Source organism: Petaurus breviceps, unplaced genomic scaffold (genome assembly GCF_028583685.1).
Source record: "Petaurus breviceps papuanus isolate PSGF00001 unplaced genomic scaffold, PetGlider_PUasm1.0 186, whole genome shotgun sequence".
Taxonomy (NCBI): Eukaryota; Metazoa; Chordata; class Mammalia; order Diprotodontia; family Petauridae; genus Petaurus; species Petaurus breviceps.
Genome location: NW_027185798.1, coordinates 1,174,018 through 1,189,617, shown reverse-complemented (window position 1 = coordinate 1,189,617; position 15,600 = coordinate 1,174,018). Strand labels below are relative to the sequence as shown.

General features: G+C 59.3%; 2 protein-coding genes across 9 annotated transcripts in view; both read right to left on the bottom strand.

Moving 5' to 3' along the window:
• Window positions 1-5,534, bottom strand: part of EIF4G1 (eukaryotic translation initiation factor 4 gamma 1) — a 20,257-nt gene extending 14,723 nt beyond the window's left edge. Inside the window, exons 1-9 of one of the 8 annotated variants that reach the window (XM_069089331.1) lie at window positions 5,396-5,534; window positions 3,939-3,996; window positions 3,739-3,832; window positions 3,385-3,471; window positions 2,895-2,915; window positions 2,168-2,344; window positions 1,907-2,006; window positions 948-1,060; window positions 139-231 (exon numbers count right to left, since the gene is read on the bottom strand). In XM_069089331.1, the coding sequence (XP_068945432.1) occupies window positions 139-231; window positions 948-1,060; window positions 1,907-2,006; window positions 2,168-2,344; window positions 2,895-2,915; window positions 3,385-3,471; window positions 3,739-3,798 (651 nt within the window). In that variant the 5' untranslated portion in view covers window positions 3,799-3,832; window positions 3,939-3,996; window positions 5,396-5,534. Of the gene's footprint in view, window positions 1-138; window positions 232-499; window positions 555-947; window positions 1,061-1,906; window positions 2,007-2,167; window positions 2,345-2,894; window positions 3,244-3,384; window positions 3,472-3,738; window positions 3,833-3,938; window positions 3,997-5,395 lie in introns of those variants that run through there. The other 7 variants (XM_069089333.1, XM_069089332.1, XM_069089335.1 and 4 more) reach the window with 7 other exon arrangements.
• A 1,761-nt stretch (window positions 5,535-7,295) lies between these two features.
• Window positions 7,296-15,600, bottom strand: PSMD2 (proteasome 26S subunit ubiquitin receptor, non-ATPase 2). Its single transcript, XM_069089330.1, has 21 exons — window positions 15,413-15,600; window positions 14,761-14,817; window positions 14,366-14,530; window positions 13,466-13,587; window positions 13,153-13,377; window positions 12,903-13,061; window positions 12,659-12,803; window positions 12,449-12,509; window positions 12,131-12,277; window positions 11,931-12,037; window positions 11,659-11,786; window positions 11,483-11,570; window positions 10,899-11,061; window positions 10,714-10,815; window positions 10,218-10,363; window positions 9,982-10,065; window positions 8,770-8,938; window positions 8,556-8,650; window positions 8,328-8,454; window positions 7,751-7,869; window positions 7,296-7,632 (listed from the first exon to the last, which is right to left on the bottom strand). Exons 1-21 carry the CDS (start codon window positions 15,563-15,565, stop codon window positions 7,450-7,452), a joined length of 2,745 nt encoding a protein of 914 aa, XP_068945431.1. The 5' UTR covers window positions 15,566-15,600; the 3' UTR covers window positions 7,296-7,449.

Sequence of the window (15,600 nt, the reverse complement as noted above, 5' to 3'; positions counted from 1 at the left end):
AGTACCTGGGGGGGGCCCCAACACCCTCAGTACCTGGGGGGGGAAGCGGGCCCCAACGCCCTCGGTACCTGGGGGGGAAGCGGGGCCCAATGCCCTCAGTACCTGGAGGGGGAAAGCGGGCCCCAACGCCCTCAGTACCTGGGGGGGGGTGGGGGTGGAGGAGGTCCGGGCCCCAGACATGATCTCCTCTGTTATATCTTTCCCTCCCTGGTTGGGATCCCGGATCCGGATCTGGGAAGAGGGTGCAAGCTGAGTGGGGAGCAGGGGGAGCCCGCTTCTCCTCCCCACCCCCGCTCCACCCCTCCCCCACTAGAGAGTAGGCAGGGAGATAGCAAGAAGCCCCTGAATTCCCCTGCCGACCCAAGCACCCTGCTCCTGGGGCCGTAGCCCCCACCCCCACAAGCCCTCGACCTCACAGAGTACCCGATACATCACAATGCCCTCCCTCACTGCTGCCCCCCATGCTCCAAGCCCACAGCACACTCCTCCCTCCTCCCACCTTGGGGACTCCGATCCAGCCCTCAAACAGCCCAATTCTGGCAAAGGATTGCCTGATCTCTGGGCAGGGCCCAGGCTCCGAGGGGTGGAGCCACAGTGACTCAGCGGCTTCCCCAGCCCTGGCACCCCATTCTGGGCACCACGCCCAGGGCTGCAGGACTGAGCAGAGGCGGAGGCTAGCGAGAGCTTCCAGGACATGGGGGATGGGGGGTGGAGCACACAACACCGGACAAATCATTGCCAACAATGAACCCCCAAGAACTCAGGCCCCTCAGGCCTCCCCATTCCCCTTTTACCAAGGCCCCTCCTCTGCCTTGCCCCCTCCCTCCCTGCCTGGCTGGAACCCTTCTCCCAGAATCCTCCTGCTCTGACCCACAGGGCCCTAGCTTCCACCTGACCTGGCCTCCTCCTTCCCAGATCCCCAACTCTCCCTCCATGCTGTGGCTCACCGTCTTCCGTTCTCTCTTGGGAGCAATCTGGGGTGGCTGGTTCATCATGACTGGGGTGGGGGCCACGCCAGGTGGAAACTGCTGCACACCCTGGGCTGGGTAGTAGGCACCGGCTTTGCAGAGGGGGCCGAGTAGGAGTGACAAGGATAAGGAGTAATGGCAACGTCAGGACCCGGCCATGTACGGACACCCACCTGGGCGCCCCTTTGCCCCCAGAGCCCGGCTTTCCCCACACGAAAGAGGAGGGCAGGGGAGCCGGTGCCTGTGTGCCTTGCTCCGCCCCCCACCCCCAGAGAACTCGGCGTCTACAGAAGCCGGGGAACCAGTCTGAGCTGCGTTTACAAGAATTCCTGATACACACCTCTCGATGGAAGGCACCCCCTGTACACACACACAGACACACCCCCCACACACACCCCGATCACGCAGGCCCTAAGCCTCAGTCAGAGATTCAAGAGTATCAACAAAAAGACTCCTACGTGGGATGCCCTGTCCTTTTTCCTACACAGGGAACAAGAATGTATGCTAGAAAGCCTGAGACCCCACCTACCCCCATGACCCCCTATTCCACTTGGCTCTAAAGTCCTTTGTCAGAGGTTGGAACACTGTGGACAGGGAACAGGAAGCAGCAGCCTGGCCACATTAGGCAGGCTGGGACAGAGGACTGTCCATCTACCACCTGAGCTCCCAAACCCCTCTGCACGTGGACCTCTGACTTCTGGTAGGCCTGGGGACACTGGCTGGCAGCTCCTTTCCCGGGGGAAGCCTCCAAGTCTCTTGGCAGCAGGATAAAGTCTACTTCCTCCCCCCCCCCCCACAATTTGTTAAACATTAAGCACCCATCATTAATCCCATCTCTTTGATACCAACACCGAAGGCCAGGAATTGTTTTCACAATCTAGAAAATGTGCTCTCTGAGTTCTCAGGCACACCTCCCCTCCCTCCCCCTGCTTGCTTACCATAGGTCCCAAATTCAGTGGGGCTTGCTCCAGGATAGAAGCTGGGGGCTCCTGGTTGCACTGGATACTGCTGGGTCGGGACAACATAAGTAGAACGACCCTGGGGAGAAAGGAAGTGGCAATGAGTAACTGGCCATACTTTTTGGGTAGACACCTTAGCCCACAAATCTGGAAAAGAGGGACCAGGGAGGAAACCAGGGGGATCAAGATTAGGCAAGTGTCTCAGGTCCCACTTCCATGGAAGGGAGATCCCTGCCTCACCTGTCCAGGGATGTAGTAGGCGCCTTGGGAGGCCGGGTAGGAGATCTGGGAGGGAATCATCATCACTTGGGAACCCGCGGGGTAGACGTGGGCAGCTGGGCCAGGCCTGGCAGGGGCTGTACTCTGCACTCGGGAGGCTGCACTACTTGGGGGCTGAGCCCGGCTTGGATAGAAATGCTGGGAGAGTGAGGAAGAAAAAGGAACAGAAATGGTTACAGCCAGCCCCCAAAATCCACAACAGGGCTGGCTGCTGTGGACAGGTGGGCTCCACTAACTAGCCCCAAGGGCAGACTGCTGGCACCGAGGCTTTCCCATTTTCCCATCACCTCCAGGCTCTCTCCAACACTCTCTCACTCCCAGAGAACCATGCACTCCATATGGTAGCATGAAAAGGACCCCCTCATATAAAACCTGCCCTGCCTTCCCTGACCCTTCCAGGCAACAGATAGACCAGCATGCACTGCTCTGTCTTCTCCCTGCCCTGCCCCCCCCCGACCCCACCCCCCACACTATGGAGGTGGCTTTTAACATGCAGGGAACTTTCCCTTCCCAAGACCAGAAGCTCTGTAAAACTAAGCCCCCTCAACATGCACTACACCAACCCGCCTCCACCCTGGCTGGGTGGCCAGGAGGCTATTTCCCCACCATCCCCCAGGACCCTGTCCCTGCTGCCCCGCCCGTGACTGGGAGACCAGGCTATGGTCCAGGTTCAGGCAAGAGGCATTACCTGCAGAGACCTGAATCCTCCCTGAGAGCACATGGGGACAGGAAAGAAGAGAATTATCCCCCAGGTGGCCAGGGATGGAGTGAGGAGAATAGGGAAAGAAGCATCCCTTCTTAGGAGGAAGGAAGCAGGGGAGAAAAAATGGGGCTCCTCTCCCCCACGGGCTAGAGTGGCCACAAGGGACAATGACCAGAGCTACTGCGACCACCAGGAGAAGAGAGGAGAGAGAAAAGATGTAAGCTCCATTAGGGCCACCCCAGGTGCACTGCTCCCAGCTCTGTGGGGCTCCCCGTTAGGGGCACCCCCATAACCTAGGCGTGTCTCCTGTGGGCACTCATTATCAAATAATGCACTGAAAAAGAATAAGGGGACACAGGAGAACAAGAATTGGAAGAGATCAGAGGCAGGAGCGAGGAGCCAGGCCCTGACCACTCTACTCTCCTGGTCCTTCCCCAGCCCGCCCAGTCCCAGCTGCCTCCCCACAGACCCTCACCTGGCGGGGCTGAGAAGGCGTGTTCATTTGGGTCGATGGTGGCGGGTTAAACACCACCGGTGCCGTCTGCCCCGGGGGGAACGCGGGCTGAAGAGGGGGAGACCAGAATTCAGCAAGAAGAGAAACTGAGGGAAATGGAAACCACTGGGGGGAGAACAAAGTAGCTCAAGAGGAGTGAGCTAACGGGGCTGGGTCTGGCAAGTTCCCCCAGAGCCAGGAGGCCATGGCCCCCCTGCCCCCCAAGACTCCCACTCTGCCCCCCAGCTAGGAGCTGGGGGTGGGGAATCTAACTGGAACCTCTTCTCCCTCCCAGTTCAGTTCCAGGCCCAGCCTTTCTCTATCCTCTGCCGTTACCTGGGGGAGTCCAGGGGATGGGGCAGGTGGGGGGCCTGTGGGCTGTGGAGCTTTGTTCATTTCATTTGGTGCCACATCAGGGTCCCCCCAGCACCTGCGGAGAGAGTGGGGGGTCTAAGGCCTCAAAACTCAGTTTGTAATGCCCAGAGCTAGGATCTCCCACCTTCGCGGGTTTCTAGCCCCAACTGCCCTCCACTCACCCCCTTGGGAAACAACAAATCCACGCTGTGGCCTACAGGCTCTGGGCATCCGAGGGGCCTAGGATCAGAAGGGGAGGGGGAAATCAAGCTGGCTCCAGGAGCCGAGACCAACCAGACCAGAAATTCCAGGTCTCCCTGGCACCAAGCTCCAGGAACAGAAAAGGAAGGACCCCCCCCCCCCCCCAGGAGACAGCCAGGAGAGACACACCAAGATAAATGACTTTAGCCGAAGAAAGCACGTGAAGGACAAAGTGCCCGGGGCAGCCTCCGGACAGCCAGCTGGGGCCAGCGAGGGTCTGAATTCAGGGGCCAAAACCAGGACAGACACCAGGGGGCTGGAGGAAAGGAGGCTCTTCCAGGGAGAAGGCCTGAGGACATGCTGGCCCCAGGAAAAGGGGAAGAGCAAGGAGGGGGAGGGGGACAGAAGGGGCGGCGCGTGTTAGCAGGGCCTGGCACACAGTAGGTGCTGAGGGGGCAAGAACGCCCAGCACACAGTAGCGACCAGAAGCACAGCACTTGACCCTACAGAGCAAAGACGATCAAGGAGAGCCCCAGGGCCCGCACACAGTAGGCACCAAATGGCAAGGACTTCCCCTAGAGAGCAGAGGACAGCACAGACGGGGCACACAGTAGGTGCAGACAGGAGTGGGGGCCCCCAAGTGTGCTGCACAGTGGGGCTCAACAGGCGGTACTTGATCTTACAGAGAAAGGGGGGGCAGAACCCACTGCCTGCACACAGTAGGTGCCAAGCACCAAAGACTTCTTTCGGAGCTGAGAGAAGGGACCCCAGAGCTGACCACACAAGAGGGGCTGAGCAGGCGCCCAGGAGCCTGGGCCCGCACACAGTAGGCGCAGGCAAGGCTTCCCAGGGGAGGGGGCCGAGGCGCCAGGCACACAGTAGGTGCCAGGAGGCCTCTCGAACGGCACAGGCCGGGGGAGGGGGCGGCCGGGCCCGCGCCCGGGAGGGGCTGAGCCCTGGCCCGGTTGGAGGGGGAGGAGGACAGGGAGCGGGGGAGGCAGCGGCCGGGCCAGGCCAGGGTCGGGCAGGGCCTAGGCCTGGGCCGGGGCCCGGGGCCGGCACGGGCTCCTCCCTCCCGGGGCGGCGGCGCCAGAGAACAACGTGTCACTTCCCGCCCCGCCGGCCCCTCGGCCCCGGCCCCAGCCCCGGCTCCGGCTCCGCGCTCCGCAGGCCAGGCCCCAGCCCCGCGCTCAGCCCGGCCCGGCGGGCGGCCGGCACACGTGGGCAGGCAGGGGGCAGGGCGGGTGGCGGGGCCGGGTTGGGCTCAGCGCGGGGCCAGGACCGGCCCGGGCCGGGCCCGGAGGGAGGGCGGGCGGCGGGGCGGGGCCGGGCCGGGCCGGGCCGGGCGGCGGCGGGGTCGGGCGGGCGGCCCCGGGCCGGATGGCGGCGGATGCCGGGGGGAGGGGGCCCGGCTCGGGCCCGGACATGGCGCCGTTACCTTCAGTCTCCTTCAGTCCGCGCGGCCGAGCCCCACGCAGCCGCACAGGCGCCGTCCACGACCATTTCCGGCTCCCGCACACCGCTCCGGCTCCGCCGCCGCCTCTTCCCCGAGGCGCAAGCGCAGGCGCAGGCGCAGGCGCGGCCCGGCCCGCCACGTGACTGCCGCGGCGCAGGGGGCTGGGTGGCGCCGGCCAAGGCTGGGGGAGGGCGGGGGGCCGCCTGCGGCGTGTGTCGTCATCGCCGTCACGCTGGCGTCCCCCCGCTGCCGCAGCGGAGAATCCTCCCCGCCCCCAGCCGCCGGAGCCCCTTTCGATCACGTGGGGCCTGCCGGGCGAGTTTCCTTTCTCGGGCTCCCTCGGTACCCCCTCTTTTAGGCCCGGCCTCTCCCCCCCAGGGGCTCAGCGGCCAGGACCGTGCTCTCCCCCCCCGGGGAGGGCCCCCCCCCCCGGAGCCTCTTCAGGCTTTCGTTCCCGGGCCATGGCTCGGGCGCTTGAGGCCCTGCCCCTCCCCCCGGGAGCGCGGGCCGGAGCCTCCGCGCCCTCCGAGGCCAGGCCCGGCGCCCGTGGGGGCCCCGGCGGGCCTGCCCTCCGGAGCCGAGCAGGCCTCGCCCGCGGGGATGACGCGCCCACGGCGGCGCCTCGCCCTCGGACGCGTTGCCCGGGACGGGCCTCGCCGAGCCCAGCGCTTCCGACGCAGTAAGCGCCCAATGGGTGCCGAACGTTTATCGGATCGGAGCAGTCGCGGAAAGGTTCTTAACGTAGGTCGGAGGAGGGAAAACGGGAGGGGGGGGCAGGGGGCCGGGGATCAGGAAGAACCTTCCCAGACACACCAGCGGCGACACACTAGGCTAGTCACCTCACCCTGTTGGCCTCAGTTTCATCATCTGTAAAATGAGCTGGAGAGGGAAACGGCAGACACTCGGTGTCTGTGGGACGCGACCCAAGAGCCTCCGCCGCAGGCAGGGCCAGCCCCCTGGATGTGGCGGAGCTCAGAGGCTTGGGCCAAGTGACCAGCAGCCCCGCCCCGCGGCCTCTCTGGACCCGTTGCCCTCCCTTGACCTACAGACTCGGCAGGGAAGCACCGAGTCAGCGCGGAGGGCTGGGAGGCCAGGCCCCTGGATACAATGTAGCACGTTGTGTCTTACAGACCCGTCGGCCGATTTTGCTGAGCTCAGACTTAGTCTGTTACGGGGCAAGGCAGCCTGGCCCTCCCAGGAGCAAAAGCAAAAGGCCTCAGTAAAGCTTTTCTTAGCTTTAGGAAAACGTGAAATTATGGTGAAGAAAAAGGCCTCTAGCCCCCATCTGTCCTGCTGCCCCAGAGCACATGCCTAACTCCTAAACACCCAGAGGCTTCCTCACTCTCCACCACACACTATGAGGGGGGAGAGGGGCTGTCAGACAGGTAGCCATCCTGCTGGGCCTGCTTCACTGGAGCCAGCCGACCCGGGGACAGCTCACGAGAAACCCAAAAGCCACAGGCTCTGGGCCATCCATGTGGGCCAATCTGCCCAAGTGGAAAAAAATATTAACTATTGACTGGGTAATATTGGGATGTGCCCTCCATTTCCATCCAAAATGGTGAAAATAAAGGTTTCCTGCTCCCCTAGAGAGCTTGCATACTGAAGCATTTACTTCCACACACCCACCCACCCAACCATTCCTCTAAGAAAGTAGGCTTGTTGAGGGCAGGCAGGAACAGTTCCATGTTTCTTTCTATGACCAGCTCTGGTAGCTGACCAGCACCTGGCACACAGTAATGAACTTGATGAATGCTTAGTGATTGCTGAGCCTAAACTATGGAAAAACTCAGCGAGCCAGAAGAGTACCCCTTCCAGCCTGTGCCCAGGTACCCTCATCCCCTGCCAGCACACCCCAAGGAAAAAAGACATTAACAAAAGAGAGGGCACAAGGGTCTTTAATTCAACATAGTCATCTCATTCTGTAACAAAAAAGCAAACAGCTTCCCCCAAAGGCCTGTTGGAGAGCCACCCCCAGAATAGGGGATATTGCCCAGTCCCCCACTCAAGTCAAAGTTTAAGGCCCCCAGGGCCACTCAGAGATCATAGTTGGGGTTCTTCCTCAAGATTACGAAGCCCTCCAGGATGGGAGTGACAGGCAAAAACTCCTCGGTGGCCAGCTCAGCTCGTTCCCCATGAGCCAGCAACACTGGGGTTGTGTGTGTCTGGAACCCTGTAATGGTCTTGGGCTTCCCAGCCTGGCCCACCACATCCACTGCCTAAAGGGTGAAAAAGGAAAAATAAGAAGGGCTGTGGAGCAGTGAATCCAGTAACCCTCCCACCTCTGAGAGGGCCAGAGCAATGGCTGCCATGTTCCAGGCCCTGAAGATCTCTCACCTGGCCCACACGGACAGACACTGGCAAGGGCCGGAGCTCCTCATCAAAGGTGACCAGCATTCGGGGCTGCATGGCAGCCACCAAGCCATAGAGCACATAGTGAGACTTGCCCAGAATGACTAAGGGAAAGCAGCAGAAGCAAGTGACCAACCTGACCGACCAGCTTTCCCCCACCCACTCCTGAGCCCCCTCAGTGACTCTAACTCATCACCCCCAGCTTTCCCCAACCCACCTCCTCAGTCTCTATGCTCACTCCTCACTCCCCCCTGCCTTATGCTCCCCAGAGCTGCCATTCTTTCTGCCCACACTCTGCTTCCTCCCCTAACCCTGAGGCCACTCTGCCTGACTCTTGAGAGGTGGGGAAAAGTTACCTAAAACACTAAGTCCAATGGAATTAATGGCCAGTCCCTCTGTAGTCCAGCTAAAGGGAGTCTGACCTGGGCATAAAGGGTACAAGAGGAGCCCCAGAAAGCACAGCTACAGCCCACCCAAGGGTCAGAACCTGAACATCCAGGTGTCTCCAGAGGAGCCCTAGCCTCTTACGAGCCTTTCTAGGTCGTTTCTGAGGGGCACTCACTGTTTCGGACGTCAAGGAAGGAGACAAGCACAGTGAGTAGTCCAGCCACAGCAACCTGACTCATAAGCTGCCGATCACTGTGGTAGGGGCAGAGGGTGAGAGTGCCCTTCCCCAAATGTGTCAAGCCCTGTTCAGGATACAAGGAGTGTCAGGACTGCAGGGGTGATGCTTCAAGCCCAGTGCATACAACCCATCTCCAGACCTCCTAGAGAAGAGTATCCCCCTCACCTGGGCCAAGCGCACCATGAAGAGATTGTTTGGGTCCTTGGCATGGTACTGGGCTAGCTGGCGTAACATGGCAGCCAGACGAGCATTGTTGGTACCTGGAAAGATGAAGCAGCAGAGGGACTCCTGAGGGCAGGGATGCTCACAGGGTCAGTCCCCAAACCTGGCCCAGGAGTCCCCTTGTGCCCAATAACTGCCCTTCTTTGCTGATACTCACCACTGCCCACCATGCCCATAGCAAATATGGAGTTATAGGACACCTCTGGGTCAGCATCATGAGAGAATTTGCTTAAGGTGTCCAAGATGTTGAGCCGTGGGTTAGAGACTGAGATCAGGGCCAATGCCAAAGGTACTGCTCGGCGCAGCGTGGGCTCCCCATACCTAAGCTGTGAGGTAAGGACGCGGGGTGTAAAAAAGGTCGTGGGGGTGGGGAGGGAACCTCAAGGAGAGAGATTCCAGCCCAGGCACAGCCTCAGGGTCCCTAGGGGCCAACAGGGTAGAGTCAAAAGACAGGGACCTGAACCCTGGCTTTGCCATTTCTGGTCTCTGACCTGGGGCAATCATTCACCCGAGAGACTGAAGTTCCTCCTCTGTAAAATGAGGGAGTTGGAATGACTGGTAGACAGGACAGAGCACACCGTGATACATGAATGGAATGGATATGAGTGAGATGAACTCCAGGACAGGTGGAAAGAGGCAGGAAGTAATTTGGAAAGAGGATCCAAGATGCTCTGCAAACCCAAAACCCCAAGCTCAGGCTGAGTACAACTAGGTAAATAACAGCAATGCAACCTGGAGATTCAGGGGAGGAAGAGCTCAAAGGGGAAGGAGAAACAAGGCAGCCCGGCCTGGGAAACAGCCCCATGGGGTCCAACCAGCAGGTCTGGGGCTTCCCTCAGGCCTTTCACTGTTCAGGGCTGTGCATGTGAAGAAACCCCAAAGCACTGGTCTAAATCTGAGCTCCCGAGACTTTCCCGCCCCCCACCCCTTCACCTCTCCTCAGCATTGCCCGGCCTGTGGGCATGCATAGTGCAAAGTGCTTTGTGTTCAGAACCAAGGCTGGAGGGAGGCTGTGGTGATGAAACATGGGCAAGCAGTGCCAGAAACACCTTGGGCCTTTGTTTTTTGGGGGGTTTTTTTGCTTTTTGGAGGGGGAAAGGCAGGGCAATTGGGGTTAAGTGACTTGCCCAAGGTCACACAGCTAAGTGTCTGAGGCCCCATTTGAACTCAAGTCCTTCTGACTCCAGGGCTGGTGCTCTATTCACTGCACCACCTAGCCGCCCGGAGCCTTTGATTTTGAAATAATTTTTGGTCACTGCATCTTCAGAAATCTTTAACTGGGGTCTTGACCCACAGTTTAAGAGGCATTGGTCTAAATGACCGCTGGAGGTCTCTTTCTGCCCCTTACCCTCCTGCTCCTATAACTCACCAAGTGACCGAAGGTCCGGAGAGCCATCTCAGCCCCAATTTCCTCCCCCATGGCAATAAGGGCAATGCCCAAGACGGCCACTCCCTGCCAGAGAAAGGAAGGCACAACAGAGTGAGTCCCAGAGCCCTCATTACCCAGCACCATCTCAGGGGGTCACACGCTGCCCCTGGCCCAGAGCCCAAAAGCCCCCCAAGAACCCAGCGCCCTCTCCCCCCAGTCTCCTCTCCAGATGCCACCTGGTGCGCCCCCATGTCAGCAGGGGCCTCTTTCTTGTCTTTGTCCTTCTTCTCCTTCTTGTCCTTGTCCTCCTCCTTGTCCTTGGAGTCAAAGTGCTCGCTGCAGATGTGAAGCAGCTGCTGTACTTTCAGCACATTCCCCGAGCCTGGGGGATGTAAGAGAGAAAAGTGAGGAAGAGGAGAGAGAGGGTCCCGGCAGGCAAAAGCAATCAGGACGACCTTCCTGTCGGGATTTAAGGTTTGTGAGGCTCCTGTGATCCTCACAAGTGCCAGCATCACCCTCATTTTACAGATGAGGAAACCAAGGCAAGAAAAGGTTGAGTGACTTGCCCAGGGTCACACAGCTTGTGTGTATCTGACTCCAAGTACAGCAGCCCATCCCCTCTACCAGTGAGAGAAAGGAGCCTCAATGGGAGAAACTGTGAGAAAAGGAAGGGTTCTCAAAGAAAGCCCCACTGACCGAGAAGCGGCCGAGCCGGGGCCCAGCCACACAGACCTGCATAGGCACACACGTCCACGAGGGTGTTGGCAAAACTTCGGAAGGGTTCGGACACAACCTCCAGAGCTGCCAGGATGGCTTCGATGGCCTCGCCCTTGCCTGAGAGAAGCAGAGGTGTTCAGGGCTCCCAGCCTCCATGTGACCCTCAGGGCTGCTGAGCACACCACTGCAGCCCCACTCACCAAGGTGGTTGAGGCCCAGTCCGAGGGGAAGCCAGCGGGCATAAGTGTCCTTGAGTTCAGTCTCAGACTTTTCCATGATGGTCTGCAGGATGGTGGATGTAACATCCCCATTGCAGGAACCCACAGCAATCATGCCACAGGCCAGAGCTGTAACACCTGCCACCTGGCGGAGAAGAGGAGGGGCTTCACAGTAAAATCCTCACTCACTATTTGGTGATTTAATTCAAGGAGCCCAATTTCTTTTTTCCACCTTGGGGGAAAGTTCTTCCTGTCCAAACCAGGTAGCTTCCAACCTTTATACAGCAGCCAAAAAGGCACTTTCCTTCTCCTGGAGCCTCAGTGTCCCCATCTCACCTCGGGATGAGTTGGGACTTCTTCCAAGGAACACTGAGGCTTCAGGTCAGTCCAAGCTGATCCGAGAGTGAGAAACTAGGACCATGCCAACCTAAACGAGGCCTGGTATCTAGATGGGCTTTTACCAAAGGCTCTTATTTATTTGCCTGTACTCTGCTCCCACCTCCCTGCCCCACTACATTCCCAGGGCTCAAAGCCTACTCCCCAAGGAAGCAACCCTCTAGACACACCTCCATACTGGACTTAGAGTCTCCCATCACTGGCAACAGCAGAGTCAGGACATCCTCACGATTTGAGCCAGCATAGGCCAGGCCAAGCCTAGAAAAGCCAGAAAGAACACATCAGGCCAGGACTGGGCAAAAATGGGCAGCCAGAGGGATGAGTGAGCAGGAGCCAAGGAGCTTACCCAAAGATGGCACCAAGCCGCATCGTGTTGCTGTTATGGAGGACGTAGTCTGAGAGCAGGGCTAAGGCCGGGTCACACTCATTTCGGACCCCTGAGTTCACAATGCCACAGGCCAGAAGTGCTCCTGACTGAAGAGAACACAGATTCCACTCTCTCTGGCCTCTTTCCCCAACTTGTTCTAAGAAAACACGATCCCCACCCAATGCCCTGCAGGCCTCCTCAGTGAGCCATGGGGACTACAGCAGCACAAAACAGGAACAGTGACCTCTCACCTTGATATAGTCCTCAGAGGAGTAGAGGTACTTATCGATCTGGGTGAGGCCTCCATCCACATCCCAAAGGAGGATCATGCCCAGGGAGGCAGCTGCACTCAACATTCCTGTGGCAGGAACACAGTGTCAGCCCATACTGGACCAGCATCAAAGAACCCAGAGCGATGAAGAGAGGGGCTCACGGGGGGGCGAGACCATACCATGATCCTTATTCTTGTAAAGCCACTTGTTGCCATCATCTGTGAGCAGTTTATCCTGGCCGAAGGCCGCATTGACGAAGCCGTTCACGAAGGAGGCCGCCAGGTTCATGCGAGCCGAGTCCACCTGGGAGCCACTGCCCCCAAACCCTGCACCAGAGAGGGGAGAGAAATGAGGACGACTCCAGCTGCCAGGCCTCAGGGAGGACACATTGGGGATGATGGGCGGTGGCAGTTCCATAACCAAGGTGGTCTCTTCTAAAACCATCACTGTGGACAGAGTGTGACTCGACGCCCCCAAACAATGCTGTGACTACTCACGGTTATTTTCGAGGTGGGTTTTATAAATGTCATCAGGCACCTTGGGCTCCATGATGTCAAGCTAGAGAGCAAACATTGCAGAATTATGTTAAGATCACACCAAAAACAAGGAGAGCTTTCCTTCAGATGTTCCGCCAAAGGGTACTGGAGTCAAAAACAGCTGGACAGCCCCCACACGGAAGAGGAGCAGGGCGCCGCGCCGCGCCTCACCTCCCTCGCCAGGGCCAAGAAGTTGCTATTGAGCTGCACATTGGACATGATCTCCGTCAGATCCTCATACTCTTCAACATCTTCACTCAGCTCCAGGAAGACCCCGTGCCGGCCCAGCATAAAGGCCATTTGCTTCTGAACCACTCTAGGGGAGAAGCCGCCATGGTTGACCCATTTCCACACACCGGTCCTTGGCCCCTCCAGCCCTGCCCCCGCCCCGGTGCTCCCCCCCAGTTACACATACACATCCTTGCAAGAGGTGAAAATGTCTTCCACCAGCTCCATGTCATTGAGCATCAAGGCAAGGCGCAGGGCCTCGGGGAAGCGGCTGAACTTTCGGAAGACCCCCAGGGCACAGCGTAGCAGGGCTGAGTTCTCGGGCTCTGGCACATAACTCACACAGCTAGAAAAGAGAAAGCCTGTGGGCCTCCCTCAGCCCATAGCTCCGGGCTGGGGCGCCCCATGCCTTGTCTCACAGCCCTGCCCCCACTTACCTGGTGAGATAGAGACAGACTTTGGCGTAGGCATTGTCATCGATGTCCTTCTCCAGCATGTCCATCTGCTCGATCTCCATGAGCAGGTCGCAGGCCTCATGCTCTGCATTGTGGGCCATATTGTAAGGGACGATTTCCTTCACCAAGGTGAGCAGGGGCTCCCGCTGAGACTTCTCCGCTTCATCTAGCTCCTGCCACTCCTTGGCCACTTCTCCTGCCAGATGCCTGGTGGAGGTCCAAAGGTTAGCAGGGGAGGCCAGGCTGCCCCTCAGAGACTCCCCTAGGCTCTCACTGACCCCAGACCTGCTCTTACCGAACATATTCATGGCCCCATGAGGCCAGCTCCTCCTGAGAACCCACCAGTCGGTACTTTAGACATTCACGCTCCCCACTCATGGTCATGGCCAGAACAGAGATGATGTCAGCTGCAAAGCGCTGCAAAAAAGACCAAGGCATGCTGAGCAGAGGAATGCCAGCACAAAGAGCAACCAATGATGCCATATCCATGCAGTGGCACCTGAAGTGACCAACATGGTACCCAAACAAGTAAATACTTAGGTGCTACCAACATGGACTCACACTAGAGATCCCAACTCTGAAGTGGGCAAAAACAGCAACAAAATGGAAAGTGAGCAGACAGAAGACAAGGGGAATGTGGAACAAATGCCATCACCATACATGTCTGTGTGTAAGTGGTCCTCCTTTTAGATATGGGCTTCTTAACCGGAGATCTCTGGACCCCAACAAGGTCCCAGGGAGAGATTCTAGGGCCTCTGTGAAGCATTCTTATTTTCACTAACCTCTAAAGGAAATTCGGCATTTCCTTCAATTGTTTAAAAATATGCTTCCGAAAAGGACCCATCGTGTCCCTTGGCTTCTCCAGACAGTGTCCAAGGTGGCCAAGGACACAGAGCAAGAACTCCAGTTTTACATGGACAGACCTGAGAATTTACTATTTGACTCATTTTTCCTGATAACAAGACTGAGTTTGTGATAAAAATTATTTTTTACGTTAACAAATTGTTGATGACTATAGTAAGAGACTAATGCCTTTTTCGTGGGCACTGTCACAGAAAGGTCAGAAAACCAGAATCAAGACCCAGTCCTGACACCCACTACAGAAGCACCCCTAAGGGTTTCGGGGCTGCTTTGGTCAGAGCCATCACAACGATGATGTGCCCTCCCTGCCAGTACCCCAGGCAGGGGGTCTCACCTTATTCTCCCCAGGCTTCATGTTCTCATAGATCTCCTTCAGCTTGCCATAGTGTGGGCGCAGAAATTTCAGCGGCTTGGGGACCGAGGTCATGGAGGTGGTGGAGGAGCGTATCTGCCGGCGTAACTCCTCCAGGGCTGGTCTGTAGAGGGAAGTGTCCTTCTCCTGGTTGGGAGGAAAGACATGCAGGAAAGGGTTCGGGTAAAAGAAGCTACACCCGGCCCGAGATGTAAGGGGAGAGCCTGGGGCAGACATCCCGCCACAGAGGGCCGAAACGTGGACATGCTTGCAGTGACAGCAGCTGCCAGCTCCGGAAGGCTGGAAGGGAAGCCCAGCAAGGGCGTGGGCGAGGGTTAGGTGTGTTTCACCCAGGTGGGGGCGGGCCCCTGACTCACCCCCAGCCGCTCCACCAGCATCTCCAACTCATCCTGAAGCTGCTTGTCTTCCTCGGACTGCGGAGGGAGGAGACGCGGACCCGGGCTCAGGTGGCGTCAGCGCCCCCAGCTCCGGGGTCTGCAGGGGACCTCTCCCTCCCTCCGCGGCCACGTAACCGCGTCTACCTCCGTCTCCTCTCGTAAAGTGGGGACAAGGCCGGGAGCTGGAGGCAGGGCTGTTCCCCCTCCCCCAGCAGGGGAGGCCCCGCGGACTCGGACGCCCCACCTCCCTCCCCATTCCCGGGAGACACGACAAAAGCCTGGCTTCTAGTCCTGCTTCTGTCACTGACTCCCTGGGGAACCCTGGGCTGGCCACTTCCAGCCAGGTCTCAGTTTCCTCTTCCGTAAACGGGGGAAGGCCCCCGAGATCCCACGGGGCTCTTCCCCGGGGGCCGGGGGGGTAAGAGGGTCCTAGATCGCCGCGTGCAGCCGGGACGGGCCGCGGGGCCTGGGGGGGGGGGGGGGGGGGGGGGGTGTGGGGGGCGGGGGGGCGGGGGGGGCGGGGGGGGGGGGTGGGGGGGGGGGGGGGAGGGGAGCCGTTGGGCGCCGGTGGGGCCCGAGGCCTGCGCCGGGGCCGGCCATGACTCAGCCCGAGGTCGGGCCCACCGCTCACCAGCTCCTGCTCCTTCTCCTTGTCGCTGAGCTCCCGACGCTCCTTGCCGCTGGCCTTGTCGTCCGCGGCACCGGCGCCGCCCGGAGGGGGCTGCGGCTGAGGTGGCGGCGGCGGTGGCGGCAACACCGCCTTGTTGCGGCCGCCCGGCTCCATGGCGCGCTCCGCTTCGCTCCGGCCGCCCCCCCCCC

What these genes read in the sequence shown, in the direction of transcription:
- PSMD2 (XM_069089330.1), bottom strand. Translation starts at nt 15,565, where the DNA reads ATGGAGCCGGGCGGCCGCAACAAGGCGGTGTTGCCGCCACCGCCGCCG. An exon ending in AACCCACCTCGAAAATAACC is followed by an intron (nt 12,278 to 12,448) that starts GTGAGTAGTCAC and finishes TCTCTGGTGCAG; the next exon opens with GGTTTGGGGGCAGTGGCTCC. An exon ending in CGGCTTGGTGCCATCTTTGG is followed by an intron (nt 11,571 to 11,658) that starts GTAAGCTCCTTG and finishes TGGCTTTTCTAG; the next exon opens with GCTTGGCCTGGCCTATGCTG.